At 36.4% G+C, this 19779-nt stretch overlaps 1 protein-coding gene across 4 annotated transcripts in view; it reads left to right on the top strand.

Moving 5' to 3' along the window:
• Window positions 1-19779, top strand: part of CLEC16A (C-type lectin domain containing 16A) — an 87444-nt gene that overhangs the window by 8820 nt on the left and 58845 nt on the right. For all 4 annotated transcript variants that reach the window (XM_084295926.1, XM_084295925.1, XM_084295928.1 and 1 more), the window contains exons 3-12: window positions 469-602; window positions 1368-1516; window positions 2170-2275; window positions 4189-4312; window positions 5193-5367; window positions 5991-6044; window positions 8538-8651; window positions 15224-15452; window positions 16780-16909; window positions 19390-19490. In XM_084295926.1, the coding sequence (XP_084152052.1) occupies window positions 469-602; window positions 1368-1516; window positions 2170-2275; window positions 4189-4312; window positions 5193-5367; window positions 5991-6044; window positions 8538-8651; window positions 15224-15452; window positions 16780-16909; window positions 19390-19490 (1316 nt within the window). The remainder of the gene's footprint in view (window positions 1-468; window positions 603-1367; window positions 1517-2169; window positions 2276-4188; window positions 4313-5192; window positions 5368-5990; window positions 6045-8537; window positions 8652-15223; window positions 15453-16779; window positions 16910-19389; window positions 19491-19779) is intronic.

Raw genomic sequence — 19779 nt, 5'->3', positions numbered from 1 at the left:
CTTCTCTCTTTTAAATTGCATGCATTTCTAGTTTAAGAATGCTTCAAGTGTTCATTTCTTTTTTTAAACTGAACAATAAACTATGAAGTGCCTGATTCTGATTTGCTGCCTTCTCTTCTTGTTCCTTGTCTGATGCAAGTGACTATTAAACAAAACAATCTAATTTGAAAAAACTCTCTCCTTCAAAACTGATATCAAGGCAGGAAAGCTAAGATTTTGTGTTTTTGTTTTTGAAGTATATCCAACTTACATTTTGACATCCTTTTACTGCATAATTTGTGTGTAAGTGCCCTAGTTCTTAAGGTTTTTGTTGATACCCATCTTTCACAGAAGACTTCGCACAGTAATTCTGCATAAATGTAAAATATGCTTTCTCCGACATGCCTAGAATCAACCCTGATCCTAGTAAAATTATCTTTTCATTAAATACAACAAGTGACTTAACGACATCTCTTCACTTAATTTTAGCTTTTTCTTGGAGAAGAATATGTTTGTTTTCTTCTTGAACATCTTGCGTCAAAAGTCTGGCCGTTATGTGTGTGTACAGCTGCTGCAGACTCTGAACATCCTTTTTGAGAACATCAGTCATGAAACATCACTGTGTAAGGACACATTTTAAAACTGTTTAGGATTAGGTGATCAAGATTTGATTGAATTGACTTTAATGCAATTTAGTCCTAGTGACCCCTTACAGAATAACCATCTCTATGTATTACTAATAGTCTTTTTAATTGAAGACAATCACAGATGTTGTAATTTGACTCTTAAGATGTGTTTTTAGTGTAAGTTTTCAGTAGTGCAGCAGTACATGTTGGTTACTATTGAAAAAGTTTACGTATTTCAAGGGTTTCTTCCATTAAATTAGTTGTGGTCTGAAGTTTGCCTTGCTGCTGCAGGTTATTCATGCAGCTTATGCTCTGTCTTCTAATGTGTACTAGAACTGTTCTGATATCATTGGGACTGGCATTCAGTTCAGAAACACAAAGAGGAGAAATAATTAATAATTGTTTAAAAGTACTCCATGACTAAAGTTGAAAAAGTGGTATGACAGCCTTTGCAAGGATGTGACTTTGGGAGGAAAAGAGAGAACTCTGTATGTATATGCTGCTGTTTACGTTGTTGTAAGTGTTCTTTACTACTAAATTGAGAAAGTATATTCCCTTCTCAGTTGACTCAAGGTCTTTGGAGCAAAGATATCTGTAGGGAACAATAATTTGCTCATTACTGCATGCAGCCATCACTTGAATTATTTAGTTAAAAACTGATGTCTTGAAGCATCAATAAGTTTGTTCCCAGCTGGTACTTTAAATGTGGGTAGTTAGCTTAATGTTTTTTTATTAATCTGTGTGATGTCTCTTGTTTTTCAGACTACTTGCTTTCTAATAACTATGTAAATTCTATTATTGTCCACAAATTTGACTTTTCTGATGAAGAGATCATGGCATATTACATATCATTTTTGAAAACTCTTTCCCTGAAGCTCAACAATCACACTGTACATTTCTTTTACAATGAGGTGAGTGGGGAAAAAAAGGAATTACACTACAAGGATGAGAGGACTTTAATCAAAAGCGGGCAGCAATTTGGCACATATTCTGTTTAGTCTCTTGTCTGAGCATGACTTGTTTGTCCTGAGTTTTTTTTATAATGGTAGTATCAATAATTGATAATTACGGCGTGAGAATCTCTGTGGAAGCATAACAAAGAAGGTAGTTCATAAAATCTCAAAGTTAGTGGTATATTGGACTGCTTCAGAAGTTCTGATGTCTGCTTCATTGAGAATTCAACTTGCTTATACCTTGTTTTCTGTGCTTTTATGAACAGGATCTTTTCTGTTGCATCACTCATTAGCCAAAGTCTGAGAAAAGCTGATTAATCAAAGGCCAAAGTTGAAATAGGCCTTCTATCCGTGTAATTTTTTGCCAGAAGAGGGCGGTAAAGCTATGTGGAGAGTTAATATGGAAACCTCTTGATGCTTAAAGCAATTCATTTTAATTCAGAGATACAAAAGCAACTGATTGTGCATTGTGAAATAATTTCAGTTTCTTAAGTAGAAGGTAAATTTATTTGAAAAATAAATGGAATTCTGTATGAATAATATTTTCTAACAAATATTCTGTACGTGTTGTGGTTAATTAATTCATAATGCTTTCTTTCTTCTTGTTGCAGCACACTAATGACTTCGCTTTGTACACAGAAGCTATTAAATTTTTTAACCACCCAGAAAGCATGGTCAGGATCGCTGTTAGGACTATAACTTTAAATGTCTACAAAGGTATGGTTTCTGTATTAACAAAAGGCATGTGTACAAAAAACTTGTTTCATTGTAGTTTAAGTTCTTTAAGCTTAAGGGAGTTTTCTTTGTGTTATGAGATTGAAAACATTGCAGGTTGACATACTTCAGGTACATAGTTTGATTTTTATGAAGCAAAATCCTAAGAAATCCTAAGCCTGCTGTGTGTACTTGTAAATAGTTTTATCTCCTCACAGATGAAATTGGTTTAAGAAGCATAATGAAATAGTATCAAGCATGCACAAGAAACTTTTGCTTCCCTTCAAACAGAGGTCAGAATATGGCTGTATTTTAAAAAAGCGAGGGAAAAAAGTGCTTGCAGAATATAAATTATTTTCTTATGAACTTGAGTTTTATAATATATGAAACAGTAACCTTACTGGTTATATCACTTTATTTTGGAGTTAAAATGCATTAGAATATGACTGTAGAATTCCTAGATGCTGCAGCCACTCTAGTATAAAGGCTATTTACAGAGGTGCCCAGTGAAGGCTGGGAGGCTGCAGTAGCAAATTACAATATTGGACAATCCAGTAGGACGTAAGGAGAAAAAAAATCATGGAGAGAATAGAGAAGCATTACAGCAGTTCTTGTTTGTTTTTTTTTTTGTGAGAAGTTGAGTAGTCTGTATTGTTTGAGATCTTCAAAACTCAGCAAGGACTGATTAAACTTTGCAAGTTCCTGAGATTCCTTAAGATTAAACTCAACAAGTTCCTGATTAAACTTTGAAGTTAGTCTTGGTTTGAGAATGGGTTTGCACTAGCCAACTTTCAGAAGTCACTTCCCACTACATCTTTGTCTGGGTTCATAAATTCTGTAATAGACTGAGAATACCACAATGATTTCAGTGGGGAAAAATTGGTATGTATTCATAATCTACTTCAGAAAGCAATATGCTGTAAGTTAGTATGCAATGTGAAATATATTCAGTGTAGTACTTAATATCTTTTAATCCGTATTTAATACAACTACATTTTGACTTTATACAACTCTCTATCAATAACAGTTTGCCAGGCTTCATCAAAAAGTATAGGATCATTTTAAAGCCATAAACAGTTTATTTTGCTCATAACCTGGATAGCCTCTATAGTAGTTTGGTTCTTTGTAGCGTTGACCACTAGGGATGATTTTTCTTTTGTACATTGAGAAATGAGCACTTGGTACTTGTTTCCTGCTTAAACCAGCTGTGAACCAAATGCGTGCTCACAAAAAGAGGGAAGTGCAGGCTTTGTTATCCTGTTTGTGCTTATTTCCATGACTAAATATTTTTATGGTAAAAATACACTTGTTTAGAATTCTCATTGAATGTTGTAGTGATGTAAAGATTAAAGTTGAAAAACACAGCTCAGATGTTGAGGTTTCATAGTTCTCTGACTACCCATTTGCATATGTTCTGATCTAACACCTACCCTGTATCTCTTAGTTTAGATGCTATGTGCTTTAGCTTTTTAAACTGTTCTGGAGGATGTCACTCTCCCAGTTCCTAATCCTGTTAACTGTTGTCTGTTTCTTTTGCCCTTCCTTCACTGATGATTCCTGTGTTCCTTAATGCAGTGTCATGTAAGTCTAACTAGCCTGACTTTTAGCATTACTGCTTTGTTCTTCTTTTTTGTTGTCTTTTTAATAAAGAATGTGGTAAAAAAAAAAAAAACTTTCTGAATTCTACTTGATTTGTTTATCTTTAGACATGTAAATATATCTTGATATGAGGCTCATTCAAGCCGATTAAGAATTGATTTGATGCTTTTGTAGATGTCCATTTCATGCATAAAATCATATCAGGTATAAACTCGTGGAAAAGTTGGTATGTAATCAAAATTCAGAAGATGCTTTTTGTTTCTTAAAAACAAAAAAAGAATGGAAACTGATTTTTCTCTTTTACAATTTCTCTTCAGTGGACAACCAACCTATGCTGCATTACATTAGAGATAAAACTGCTGTCCCTTATTTCTCCAACCTTGTTTGGTTTATTGGAAGCCATGTGATAGAACTGGATAACTGTGTGCAGACTGATGAAGAGTAAGCTTTTATAAATGACGGGTATTGAATAAAAATATCTTTTCCCAGACATCAATGCTCTCCTTACTTTGTAGTAGTCTGCAAAGTTAGATTCTGAATGTGTTTCTTTGCTGACATTCCAAGCTTTTCATTCTCACAAAGTTATTTTAGCGATGCTCTAGATTTAATATTGGTTAGTGCTGTGTGCCGTATCTGTGCTAATATCCGTACAAGTAAAATATTGTTTGGCAACATGCTTTTGCTTCATTTTTGTTGTAATTTTGCTAAATTTAGTAGATATTCAGAAGATACTAAAGGTACTTTGTGTTTCTTAATCTTATTAATTTCCCTTTTTATGTTTCTCTTCTGTGTACTATCCTAGCAGAACAGCTCTCTGTAAAGGTACTCTAGGGGAAAGAAAGATGAACTTTGCTTTATATGTGAACAGTCATAACAGAAATTCCTATGTAATTCACCACTATCAACTATGGAAATACTTTCTTGCTTCAGATTGTCTGTGGTTTACTACTTACCCACGTTATACTGGGCAGCTGTTTGATACTTTCTTAAAATGAAAAGGCAGAAGTTAAATAATCAGATGTCATCTGGTTTTGGAAACAGATCTAAAAATTTTTTATAACCGGCTTCTGAAAAGATTCTGGCAGTAAAGAACAAAGTTTTGTAAAAGTACTATTTCTGAGAACTTGGGGAGAAACGTATTTGCAGCCTTAATCATATGCCTGAATACTGTTTTATAGCTGCACTAGTGGAATGTACTGGCAACGTCTGCTTTAGGCAGTTGATCTGTACAAGACAATTGATGGAAGGGAAGTACGTGAATTCTTTCGCTAAGTTTTTAAAATTTACTTAGCTGAGACTTTCTTTCTGCTCTGTTTTTCAGGCACAGAAATAGGGGCAAGTTGAGCGACCTGGTAGCAGAACATCTTGATCATTTGCATTACCTTAATGATATCCTTATAATTAATTGTGAATTTTTAAATGATGTTCTGACAGACCACCTACTTAATAGGCTCTTTCTACCCCTCTATGTGTATTCATTAGTAAATCAGGATAAGGTAAGTTAATACCTGCAAATACTTAAGTTGTAAAGTAATTAATTGCTTTCAATATGCATAGTGATTTGTTAAAAAGGTGTATTCAGTAGTAGGTTCAATACTGTTGATGCTTATGTTTGTATTTTGAAACAACTTAAATGAGATGACTGTATGGGAAAGTTATAATTAAACTATTTTTGTACATCAATGCTTACTTGGTTTATTGAAATATCTGCCAAAAACATTTTTTATATAGATAACATTCTGTTGTTTTTGAGTAGCTAATTTTCAGAGATTTCTTTAATGAATGTTATCAGAAGAAATCGTTGTGAAGGAATAATTGCATAAGGAAAACCAACATACTCCTTAGGTACTTGTCTGTTAAAATGTTACTAAAGTGACCATGAAAGGAAGTGATCAACAGCCATTTCTTAGGTGTTTAGAGTAAAATACTTAATTGGAGAGTCTTCGTTTGAGATGATGATCTTTAAAATTTACTTTTTGGTAAACAGTGGTTAGTGAACATTTTGTGATAGAATGTAGAACAATAAAATGTTACACGTTTTTTTTTTAAAATAAAACATTTACACTGATTAATGCTATTTGTAAATAAATAGTCATTTCTCATAACTTTTCTTCCTTAGGGTGGGGAGCGTCCAAAAATAAGTCTCCAAGTTTCTCTCTATCTTCTTTCTCAAGTACGTATTCAAATTATTTTGTCCTATTTCAGAATGTGCTTTGCAGTACTGTTATAATTTGTAATAATTACTGTGTTTTGACTATTTTGGCAAAAATATTAAAGAAAATTTGGCAAACATTGTCAAAGACTTGCCAGTTTTGATATTGTAAAGAATAAGTTAATTGTTCCTTTTATAGACAGAGTAAGTAGCTTCTTCAATTAATACCATTCCTCTGAAGGATCCCATAACACATGGCAGCTTTTGGAGCATTCATTGTAGGTTATGTACAACACCTGATAAAACAGTGCACAATAGAGCTAGGCAACATTTGAGGACAGACTTTGTAAAAATAAGAGGTGAAATTTAGCTAGATGCTGTATTGCACTTTGAATCTGCCTAAATCTGTGAAATATACTAGGTTTGAACTTACCCTCTTTGAAAAACAGATCTGTTTTATGCTTTGTGTTTTTATCTCATGTTTTTTAAAAGTAAACAAATAAACTTGTCTACACCCAAACTTTCTCAATACTTAAATTTCATCATGCATATACCTTAAATCCGTAGCTCTACAATAATTGGAATAATTATAAAAATACCTGTTATTTCTCATTTTCACCTGTCCCACCTCATTTCTAATCTGTAATGTGTTTTTTTCCAAATTAAGAGTCATAGTTGTGCATTTTTTGATTGTAGAGAACGTCAAATATTGTCTTCCTATAGTCTTCTGCACATTGCTGTGAGACTTAATTTTTTAAAGTATATTTTCTGAAGTTAGTTTTGATTTGTATTTCATAAAATTTATACTTTTTTCTTTGAACTTTTGATTTTGCATTGGTCATTTCATTGTAGTCTGGCCCATAATTTTATCTTTTTTTTTTTCTGAAAAAATGTTATTTGTCAGGTAAATGTAACTTAATGCTTAATTTGAACCTAGAATTTGAACCTAAACATTGCGGTGTTATGGGAGTTATTAACCACAGATAAAACCTTGGGAGCAACAGCTTCCGGTAACTAAAGGGATCTACGTCATAGTGTTTTATACTTCGAACTCTTTTAACGTCATTGATCTCAGGGGAAGTATTGACTAGGTATCACTTCAAGATTTACATCTATGTTCTTTCATAAAGAAAAATGAATCTTTTCCTAACAATAACGAATTGGGAATGGATTTTTTGTGCCAGGATAGGATGGGATGTAGAAAATCAAGCTACTTTTCTGTAACTGGCAGAAATGCATCTCTTTCCCTCTTTGGATTGGGAACTGGAAAAATATAGACTGAGTATCTGAAAACCCATCTGACTATTTCTGTTACTCATACTAGACACATTTTTTTAGGGATTACTCACATATTACAGTCAAGTGCTTGAGAGTGTCATACTAACAGGTGAAAATCCATTGCTATTTCAAAGTGAGCATATAAGGTATTTATGCCAAAATATTCCTGCGTACAGTCAAGCTATATTTACTGAATCAAAATAAGCTTGAGTTTAGGAAGTTGCAACAGACTTCAAAAACACTTTGAACAACCTCGCAAAGTTCTACATAGATCAGCATACACTGCTGTATGCTGATCATCACCTAGCTTTTGAAGGTCTGGTATGGGATGGGTCTGTCTTTAATCAGAAAACCTGTGGACACCGTATTTAGCTATGTGTTGTTAAAACAAGGCTTAGCTTTACTGATTTGGAAATTATTAAGGCATTTTTCAGTTAGAACCACTGTTTAGGTTCTCAGCTGTGTTATTTCTGTGAAGAGAATGGATGGAAGCTGATACAAGGTCATTGTGTCTGGACCTGAGCTGGCTCTGTCTGGAAGTCTGTTGTTTGCCTTAAGCCTAACCTTGTACACTTTGCCTCAAAACAGAGTGCTCAGTGTAAACAGAATTCTGGTAAGGCACCTTAATGCTTCTGGGTAGGTGCTTAGATGTTACAGGCAGTAGCGCCCTTATTCCTGTATTACATTGCTGATTTGGAGCTAGAAATTGTGACTTTATAGCTAGAAAAGCTGCTTCTGATCCAGTTTAGCCTGCTGCATGATGAATTACTGCAAAATAATTACATGCACAACAGGGAACTGGAGTACTGCTGGTTGTTGGCATGCAGAAGGGTCACCATCATCAGAAGGTGTACCATCATCAATTTACATGTTTTCCTAAAACAATTTCTATGGAATAATTTTAATTTGCATTCTTTGGCTATAATATCTCATGGCTTTCATCATAAAGCTGATGACAGAGAATTTCTGTATCTCAGAAGGAGAGAAGAATATAAAAAAATTATTCAAAGTAGGTAGTTCTAAAATGTAGGGAAAGTACAAATACCTGTATAGAGGATTATGTCTGATTGTGTTTTGAAGCAAATTTCATGACCTGTCAGTGTTTACATATACAGTAATGTCAAGATAACATAAGTGTCAACAAGGTCAAAAAATTACTTTCAATGACTGAAATTATGAAACTGTATGCGTCTTGTAATACGTGTCTGATGTTTCTTTCTATCCTTGTCTTAATAGGTTTTTCTAATTATACATTATGCCCCTTTGGTGAACTCATTGGCTGAGGTTATACTTAATGGTGACCTGTCAGTGTTTTCTTCTAAAGTTGAGCAAGATATTCAGAAAAACACAGTAAGTGGCCAAATAATCTTTGAAATTTTTCCTTTCTTAGAGGCAGATATTTAATTTGAAACACAATCAGGATAAGAATACTTAGTTCTGCTGTGGTGGTCAGACACTGCAAAGTCTTCTAGCGCCTTTGATAGGATGCTTTTATAATCAAGTCCATGGTCAGTTTTGGTTATTGACTCTTTGCTACTGAAATAAGGATCAGTCATCGCAGGTTTCCTATACAATTATTCCCTTACACAGTCTATAGTAGAAATGAGAGCCTTAAAAAATATAACTGGCTTTATGGTTAATCCTTTAGATATAGAATGAAATAAATTTATCTGAATATTCCTAGTGTTCTAGTAGTAAAACTGATGACCTGTGAAAGCCCATCAGTGCAAAGAGGAGAACATAGGCAAGCCACAAAAAGATGGAAATTGTATCACTGTCATTACCCTTCTACTGTCAGATATAATCACATGGAGGTAGATGTTGCTAGATGCTGCTGTTAGTGTTTTTCTGAGATCGTTGTACATATGATTTTTCTCTTTTGTTGTTGGCTTCAGACTGTGAAGTGCTTTCTTATTAATTTTAAAGGCCTATTTGGGGACAGTAATAATAAGGGGGTATGACCTTACTTAGGTTAAAAGGCTTCTGACTGTAGCTTTGTCTAGAGGGTGAACTTGTCCCCTAATGCCTGACTGTTCGGTTAAGAGTTACTGACTTCATCTGTAATTTGTAACAAAGAGTAGATTGATTCTTGTAAACATCCTTTCCCATTAGCAGCTATAGCTCAGAGTTTCAAGGGGGACATATGCTAGAACTCTTACAAGTCAACTTTTCTCAATTTATTTCTATTCTGTGATGGAAGTTACGTGGGCTGATGTTTGCCAGTAGCTTTTGGCTTCTAGTGTTTATATAGATGACATTTTATGTTTAGAATCTAATTTTTTTTTTAGGAGAAACTCTTAAGGTGGAATGGTGGAGCTGACTGAGTATTTCGAGATAAAGGAGTCTCTTATTTGTGTTAGGAAACGTCTGACCTTCGCCTAGTTGCATGCTGAGTGTTGTATTACTTGTGCAAAAGTAGTTTTGTAACTAGGAAATTTGTGGTGAAAGGGTGGGGAGCATATCTCAGCATATCAGGAGTGAGATTTTTTTTTCCTGTCACAGGTACTGTGCACACTTGCAAAATACCTGTAGCATGTGTTTGTGTGCTTACACTAATGTGAGGGTTATTAGAGGGCTCCTATAAATGTCTGTTCCTCTGCTCTCTTTTGTTTGTAATACTGTCTGTGTTGCTGCTTCTTACTGGTCTTAAAGATGTGACCTCATGTTATATACACTGGGGGTTCTGTCCTACCTGAATAGCTACTTAAATGAGAGGGGTATCGGCTTTCTAGGATAAATCCTTAGCAAAACATGGTTCTCTGTTACTAAGAGAGCAGAGTGGTAGGTATGGAAAAAACTTCCATGAGGGAAGCTTTATTTTTTAGTAAATTCAGCTCTGTCCTTCAATGAAACCTTAAAAGGGAAGCATGTATGATCTGCAAGTGTACTGCTGGAACCTGGTTATTTGCAGAAAGGACAGGGAATAATCTGGGGAAGAGCTCCATGCCCCGCTTCCAGGGATGGAGCTATCAAGGGAGCTGCTGTCTGTGTATGAACAGTAGCTGTTCATACTCATCAACTATGTGGTAGTTTCTACTGATGTACAGCTCAGTGTGCTGAGACTAAATTAAGCTGTAGCTACAGAGGTGTAGGTAGCTGTAGGTAAAGGTGAGACAGTTTCTCATTGCTCTGTGATAAGACTTCTTAGAGCAGAAAGATGATTTTTGAGCAATGCTAGTAATTTCAAGGACTATTTTTTGGACTATTATGTGTGTCAGAATCGTAGCAAAGTTGTTGCTGTGGTGCATTCTGCTGCAAAGAAAGGACAGTTTCATTGAATAATAGGAGCTATTTAATGAGCTGCTATAGAATTGCTTGTTCTGAGGCTAATAGAAAAAAGTGATGATTTTTTTTTTTTGTCTGAGAATAGATTTGTTCTTGTATCTAAATTTATCTCTGACTACTTCCTTTCTGTTATAATTTCCCATGGTAATCATTTTGATACTCTCCTAAACTGCTTGTTTGAGGGATAATTCTTGGTTATGGTGAGTGCCAGTTACCCCTGAAGTGTACCTAACACTTTTAACTCCAGCAGCAGAGATGTCTTGAAATATTTTAAGTGTAACTGTCAGTTTCTAATTAACATGCAGTTTCTAAAAGCAGAAGTAGGTAAGAATCTAATGTCTATATTCATCTTCCTAACAAGATGAGTTAAAAGTAGAATGAAATGTAGAGAGTAGGGACTGAGATAACCAGAAGCTGGGTCACCTGCCCTCATAATAGGTGACTAAATAGGCAAAGAATACTTAGCCTAACAAAAGGAAAGTTAAGGAGTGTTGCAGTTGTTGTGCATAAATACAACATATACAAAGTTATTTAGGGTGAAGGAACGATGGTAGTACAGGAACAAATGGTACTCTTTACTGGAAGTTTTAGTGGAAAAAAAATCAGGGACAGATTCAACTGCTGATAGCTTATGCATTGGCAATAACCTACTCATGAAGATCTGCAGAACATCATATGGAATTAATGATTGCTCAAACTCTGTTGAGCAGCTTCTCCAGTTCGAAACAGCAAATTAAGATGCACTTCTCTTTACATATTTTTCACTTTATTTCTGCTATTAGATGGTATCGGAAGAATTTTTTTTCTCATGATGAGCATTGAATATGTGTTGCCACCAGAATGGATTTAAACATGTTAGCAGTTATCACACTCAGTTTTACCTTATTTCCTGTGAGATCTGTTTTCCTGCATAATTCGGATGTGGGCCACTTCTACCTATTTTGTGTTTCTTGTCTAACCTACTTTCTCCTTCCCGTAAGAGGTTGTTACTGGTACTTATGGTTTGTGCAACTTATGTTGGTAAAATAATTGAAAATATGTTGAAAAGACACTTTTAAAAATATGAAATAAATATCTTAAAATGTGTAATCAAACTATATACTGGATAAACTAATTTTAAATCTGAATTTTTAGATTATTTTAATATGCTATATTTAGCAACACAGGATATATATATATATATTGACCTCTTCTCAGCATTCTTTCTGGCAGTAGACCAAACTATGGTTCAGTGCTTACAAGCATATCACTGTCAGATGGTCCCTTCTGTTATTTTGCTCATATGGTTAGTAGAAGTATATTAGAAATACAAGGATTTTAAGTACCTGCACTCTTAATGAAGGAGTCACAGAATTCTGTGAAGCAATTGTATGAAGTAAATGCAGGGAGGCAAAAATCTAAATGCTTCTTGCAATCTGCATACTACAATTTTTTTTTTTCCATAAAGAATAAGACTTAATATGTTCTTTAATTTTCTTAGGACTTTCGTGACCAGAAGCCATCAATAAAAAGTAATGTGGTTGTAACCCCTATTGTTTAATAATTTTCTTATGTTACAGTTCAATACAATACAGTTAAAAATATATCGGAGAGGCTACAGGGAAAGATGTGTGGCAAATTTGACATTGTGGGTTGAGTAGTTTTTAGTGTTGTGAAAGATTATTCATACTGTGTGGCTTGTTTCAGAGTACAACTGAGTTCAGTATTTCTATAAAACCTCTAAAGTCAGGTGTTTGAGAGAAACAACTTGGCTTCTTGATTTGTAAGGCTTCTTTCCCGATTTTCTCCTGATCTTATATATATATATATATATATATCATAGAATCAGAATATCTCGAGTTGGAAGGGACCCTTAAGGATCATCAAGTCCAACTCTTGACACCGCACAGGTCTACCCAAAAGTTCAGACCATGTGACTAAGTGCACAGTCCAATCTCTTCTTAAATTCAGACAGGCTCGGTGCAGTGACCACTTCCCTGGGGAGCCTGTTCCAGTGTGCAACCACCCTCTCTGTGAAGAACCCCCTCCTGATGTCCAGCCTAAATTTCCCCTGCCTCAGCTTAACCCTGTTCCCGCGGGTCCTGTCACTAGTGTTAATGGAGAAAAGGTCTCCTGCCTCTCGACACCCCCTTACGAGGAAGTTGTAGACTGTGATGAGGTCTCCCCTCAGCCTCCTCTTCTCCAGGCTGAACAGGCCCAGTGACCTCAGCCGTTCTTCGTACGTCTTCCCCTCCAGGCCTTTCACCATCTTCGTAGCCCTCCTTTGGACACTCTCCAACAGTTTCATGTCCTTTTTATACTGTGGTGCCCAGAACTGCACACAGTACTCGAGGTGAGGCCGCACCAGCGCAGAGTAGAGCGGGACAATCACCTCCCTTGACCTACTAGCGATGCCGTGCTTGATGCACCCCAGGACACGGTTGGCCTTCCTGGCTGGCAGGGCACACTGCTGGCTCATATTCAACTTGCTGTCTACCACGACCTCCAGATCCCTCTCTTCTAGGCTGCTCTTCAGCGTCTCATCGCCCAGTCTGTACGTGCAGCCGGGGTTTCCATGTCCCAGGTGCAGGACCCGGCACTTGCTCTTATTGAACTTCATGCGGTTGGTGATCGCCCAGCTCTCCAACCTATCCAGATCCCTCTGCAAGGCCTTTCCACCCTCATTCGAGTCCACAACTCCTCCAAGTTTGGTGTCATCAGCAAACTTGCTCAAAATACCTTCTATTCCTACATCCAGATCGTTTATAAAAATATTGAAAAGTACCGGCCCTAAAAGGGAGCCTTGAGGGACCCCACTGGTGACCGCCTGCCAGCCTGACGCAGCCCCATTTACCATAACCCTTTGGGCCCTGCCCGTTAGCCAATTGCTCACCCATCGTATGATGTTTTTATTTAGCTGTATGGTGGACATTTTGTCCAGTAAGATCCTATGGGAAACCGTGTCAAAAGCCTTGCTGAAGTCCAAAAAAATCACATCAGCTGGTTTCCCTTGGTCCACCATACGGGTGATCTTATCATAAAAGGAAATCAGGTTAGTTAGGCAGGACCTACCCTTCACAAACCCATGCTGGCTGGGACCAATGACTGCTTTGTCCCCCAGGTGCGCCTCAATAAGTTCGAGAACCAACTTCTCCATGATTTTACCAGGCACTGACGTGAGACTGACAGGCCTGTAATTGCTAGGGTCTTCTTTCTGACCCTTCTTGAAAATCGGCACAACATTTGCCAGCTTCCAGTCTACCGGGACCTCTCCAAATTCCCAGGATCGTTGAAAAATAATTGAGAGAGGTTCCGCGATGACGTCCGCCAGCTCTTTCAGCACCCGGGGATGAATCCCATCCGGACCCATGGACTTGTAGGGATCCAGGTGGAGTAGCAAATCCCGCACATGTTCAGGGTCAGTTGGGAGTTTGTCATCCCCACCGTCCCGGTCCTCCAGCTCAGGGCACCCTGGGTCCCGAAGCCCATCATCGGCATTGAAGACAGAGGCAAAGAAGGCGTTAAGCGTCTCTGCTTTGCCTATGCCATTGTCTGTGAGGAGACCTTCCCTATCAAGGAGCAGCCCTATGTATTCTTTAGTTCTCCTTTATATATATATATAGATAGATAGATAGTTCTCCTATATGTATATAGATAGTTCTCCTATATATATAGATAGATAGTTCTCCTATATATATATATATATATATTTTTTTTTTTGTTGTTAACATATTTATGTTCCTTATTAATTGAAGAGAGGGTTTTTTTCCAAACTTTTTCTGAGGTCTCTTTGATGCACTCATCTTCAGTGCCTGCTGCGCTTGATATATACAAGGCCAGGCATGGAACTCCAGTTTTGTATTTAGTCTTAACTCTTTACTATTGCTTGCCGTTTTTGAAACCTTTAGCCGGTGTCATCTAATCATGAGTTAATCATCAAGATCTGAAAGGTAATGAAGTTTCTGTAACAGTTTTTTTCTGTACAGACCTGTGCTGGCACAAAGCCCTGGGGTTATTTCACCTCTCAGTAGCAGGTAGGTTTGGGTGGTTGGTGTTTGTGTAACTTTGGGTGAGAGGCAGCATGTACACCGATGATCTGGCTGACAGGACAAACAAGTGTGAAGGGAGCTCAAAGCACTGCAGCTCAAAAACAACCTGCAAAAGGATAGGAAACCAAGTTTTAGTCCTATTAATCGTCAGGAAAACATACTGATTGAGTACCATTTGCTTTCTTGTCAGTGTATTTAATATTAATACATCACTATTGATACACACTTGATTTTGCTGCATTTATCCTTTTTGTAAGTAGTGTTGTAATTTTGTATGTACTAACTGCCTCAACTGTTAAGCAAAGTTCAAAGAAGGATAATACAGTTTCAAGAACCTTGCATTGATAAAGCGTATAATTCTGAATCTCCTTGTTTCAAAATGACACGCTTATTGACAAATTTTTAGGATATGTTGCTTTGGAGATAAACTGTACTTTTACTGATGAGTTATCTGAGGTCTGCTTTCTTGTATTTTGAAAGTGATTTGAAATTTAAGTGATATGCTGAATTACACTCTAAAACCCCTGCTTTGTGTGAACTAAAGTTTCTTTATCAACCAAAATTGAAAATGTCTTGCTGTAGCTCAGTATAAACTCTTAATATTTACAGACAAAGTCAAGTATCAGATGTTTCATAAAACCAACAGAAACGCTTGAGAGGTCTCTTGAAATTAACAAACAGAAAGGGAAGAAGAGGGTGCAGAAAAGACCCAACTATAAAAATGTTGGCGAAGAAGATGAAGAAGAGAGAGGATCTGATGATACCCAGGATGACCTTGATAAAACCAAAGGTACAGAAGCAAGTTCAAAAGGCATCAGAACAAGCAGTGAAAATGAAGGTGAGTATGCCAGCAAACAAAAATGGTACTTGTATTTGGATATTTTTATTTACTGTATGCACCTAATTTTGATCTGTTATGTGGCTTGTTCTCTTGCTGCACTAGGTAAATGTGGGAATATTCTTTTTTTAGTCTCTTTGGCTGCATTTTTTTTCTCAGGTTAAACGATTCTATCAGAACATATACTTCTAGTCTGATCGAAAAACCTTAAAATGTCTTCATATCTTCCTTCTGGCTTTGGCTCTTACCACAGATGCATGCACTTGGTGTTGTATGTGATTATGGAGCATTTACATGTATAAGTAGACTTCAACTCCTTAACTTTTCTGCAGTAAGGAAAATGGTGTAGGCACTTCACCTCTGTAAGATGGTATTCTGTGCATGTTTCAGTGATAAATGTTCAAGTATGCTAAAAGCAATAATACATGTTAGAAGATATTTAATAGTTCAAAATTAAAAACATCTTTTACCTTAGATTTTTCCATTTTCAGGATTTTTGATCTAACTCTAACCTTAACTGGTTTTATAGGATGAGTGCCACATCATAACTGTTTATTTTAGCAGTTAGTAACTATTAGACAGCTGTACATCAGAAAATAGTCTTTACTTTAGGCATATATTGAGAAATCAGTGGCAGAATTGCATGCAAGGAGTAGAAAACAAGACCTTTTGTGCTTTGACAGCCTTCTACAGACATGGTTGCATTTTGTTGAGGTAATCAGTCTCTCTGATAAGACTTTCCAGGATCCTCTTTTTCCATAAATGATGTCAAATAATTGATGATATGTTGTCCACCGTAATCTTAAGGAAGTATGATGTGATATACTGTGTAAACTGGTGTGTTATCTAGTAATCTTTGTCCAAGTTCTTAAGCAAATGCTAGATTTGGTTCTAGTATTTCTACTTCAAACCAATTGGTCTGAATCACTTAGGACTAGGTATCTTGTTTGCTATGATGTAGAAATCCATTTACACCCTCTCTGAAGCTTAATTTCCCACTGCTAACACTCACCAGTGTTTTCACAAAATTGTGTTTTTTTTTTTTTTTTCCAAAAGATGTTCTATGTGTTTTCTTCCTATGATTCAGAGGGGAAGGAGATTCCTGTTATTTACTTACTGGACACATTATTAATGTTTTCTTTCATATTGAAATACAAGAAAGCTTTTTTTTCTATTGGGAAGATTTGCCTACATCCAATTATTGATTAATCCTTCTGAGGTTGTGGTTATACATCTTATATAGTTGCATCAGTGACTTCACATGAGAAGTGGGAAATATGAAAGAGTTTGTAAAAAATGTTTGAAAATACTAATTCTTGTTTTTCAGAAATAGAGATGGTAATCATGGAGAGATGTAAACTGTCAGAATTGTCTATCTCTGCTGTGACAGAACAGAATACAACAGATGAAGAAAAGAGTGCAGCTGCCTCTGGGAGTGACATAACAAACTGGAACAGGTATAAAAACTGCAGCTTTTGACTCCTAAAGCATTGGTTTTGCTAAAATTAAAATGATATTAGTTTAACATCATAGGTCAACTTTTAGGTTAATTATTAGCAGTTGTTGGTCTGACAAGTTACCTAGTATTTAAGTGTTTTAATAATCTTGAACCTTGATATTTTGACCCTGTTTCTTCTTTCAACCTTGAGTCTGAACTCTTCACTATGTTTAAAGCACCCTGTTTCAGGATGTCATGAGACTTGTAAGGGTTGTTTATTGCTTAAGAAGTGCTTTTAAGGCTGCAGTCACTCTTGGTTGTTATTCAGAACGTTCATTTTCAACATGACTAATTATTTATGTTGTTTTTACTCAAATAGCTAGATTCTCCTTTCATGAGATCTACAGTAGGACCATCATATGGGAAAATTGTCTAAGATATGAACAGCAAAGTGAAACTCAGGCAAAGAGGAATAAAAACTTAGTGGCAATTGAGTGTATTATAGAGGATGCATGAAATACAGCTTCAGAAATGCACAAACACATGGATGTGATGTCATGAAAAGTGCAGAGGAACAGTGTGTTATTCTTGTGATAGCCTTGTTTTAGTAAATGAGAACACAAATGTGTATTGAACTGAAAGGAAATGCTAAGTACATCATTACATAAGCCACTCAGATGAAGTCATAAAGTGTGACCATGAAGGTAACATGAGTCTGAAATAGATATGGAAGTATGTTGTGTGCTGATCTTTGATACCTCTTCTGACCTTTTGCTTCTTGTCTGCTGAATCTAGAGATGGGGAAAATATATCTGTTTTATGGCTTTGAATGTTATTGTTGAGTTAAGTAGCATAAGGATTTTATTCCTTTATCACTTTAATCAACAGGTGGGAATTCTGTTTTCAATCTTCTGCTGACTCTGAGGCTTTCCTCATTTTTTTTTGTCCACTTATCCTGTGAAAGCGCATCAAAGAATTTAATTTCTACTTGTGCTCTTTACTTGAGCTGGCTGGATGCAAGCCAGTTTAAGACAAGAAACCAAGTTGCCTTGCAGTTAAGGTTGGGTTAATACCAGCTGAATCTCGGCCATATTTGATCTACCCAAACATCTTCTGGATTAAATTGATTTTTCTTACCTGTTAAGGATACAGGTGAAGGATGACCTCACCACTGTTTGTAGCTTCCTGAGTTTATGTCACAGATCACTCGTGCTCAAACCCAGGAAAACAAAACTCATCTGCAACCCAAAGCTTTCATTTTTACATTCAAATGTTCTTTCCTTCTTCATTTTTTCTTTCCTATACCTTATTCATTATAAAGTTTTTGACTGCTTGTGGTGGTTTTACCATGCTAGGCAGCTAAACACCACAACTGCTTTCTCACTCCCCCTCCTTAGATGAGAAGGGGAAGAAGTAAAGTAAAGAACAACTCACGGGTTCAGATAAGGATAATTTAATTAAAGGGAAATAATAATAATAATAAAGGAAAGATTATTATTAACTAAACGATTTAACTAAAGGGAAAAAAAAGTGAAAGTGGAAAAGAGAGGGGGAAAGGGAAAAAAGGGAGGAAAACAAACAAACAAAACAAATAAAGGCTATATGGAAGTGCAGAGGAAAGAAATTACTCTCTACTTCCCACAAATGAGTGATGCTTGACTACGTCCTTGAAGCAGGGCCTCAACACATGTAGCTGGTGTTCAGGAGGACAGACGTTTTCGCAGCGAGAGCCCACCCCTCCCCTCTTCTTCCTGTTTCCACCTTTTATTGCTGAGTATGACATCACATGGTATGGAATATCCCTTTGATTGGTTTAAGTCAGCTGCCCTGGTGATGTTCCTTTCTCACTTTTTTGTCCACCCCCTAGGATGGTTAGAGAGAGTCCTGATGCTGTGCCAGCACTGGTCAGCAGCAGACACAACACTGGTGTGATACCACTGCTGTTCTAGCTACAAGTGCAGAGCACAGCACTGTATGGGCTGCTGCAGGGAAAGTTAACATTCCAGCCAGACCCAGTACACTGCTTTAGAATAACTTACATGTATCTTCCTCCAAACCATTTGTGAAAACTGCTTACTTGCTATAGTGATCATAAAAACTTTTCAACTCTTGTTTAGTACGTGGATTTTCAGTCAGTTATTTTTTATGCAACAGTGATAGCTCCTTGAAGCTAATTATGTGTATATACACTTAATCTGTACAATGCTTCTACATGCATACATAGAAGTGCTACGAACAAACCCAGTAAATGTATGAACAAGTAGCTCTTGGGAAAGTACTGTGAAACAATTCCTGTTAAAACATTTGAATTAATGTCAGAATGTAATACAAGGCATGGCTCTGATCTGAGTACTCTCGAGCAGGTTAACTTTTTTTTAATGTCTAAAAATATGCATTGCTGTAGATTCTCTTTCTTGTTCCACATGTAGCTAATGATAGTTACTGATTTTTTCTGTAAATGATTTTTCTTGACCACTTCAACATTTTTCCTTTCTGCAGGCCTTTTCTTGATATGGTCTATAATGCACTGGACTGTGCTGAAGACGATTACTATGCCTTGTTTGTGCTCTGTCTTCTGTATGCAATGTCACACAATAAAGGTAAGCAATGTTTCTTCTTCCAGAGAAAAGTAAATGAGACGTGTGGTTTTAGACATGTACAATCTGCTTGTAGTTTGTTTATGCAAGTCTTAAACAGTGAGAAATTCTTTACATGATATGGCGGAGGGATAAGTATGCTGTAAGTAAAAAACAGCTGCTAAGGATCTCCTTTTTAGGAAGGTTTTGGTAGAAAGCTTTGTGAACATCAAATATCTCTTCTTTGTTGGTTTCTTGAAATTGGCATAGAAATATATTTCACTTTAGATCTTTTAAATTCTGATAAAGCTCT

Source organism: Netta rufina, assembly GCF_964035555.1.
Source record: "Netta rufina genome assembly, chromosome: 15".
In the NCBI taxonomy this organism is placed as follows: Eukaryota; Metazoa; Chordata; class Aves; order Anseriformes; family Anatidae; genus Netta; species Netta rufina.
The sequence above is the reverse complement of the archived record's forward strand: the minus strand, read 5'-3'. Positions and strand labels throughout refer to the sequence as shown.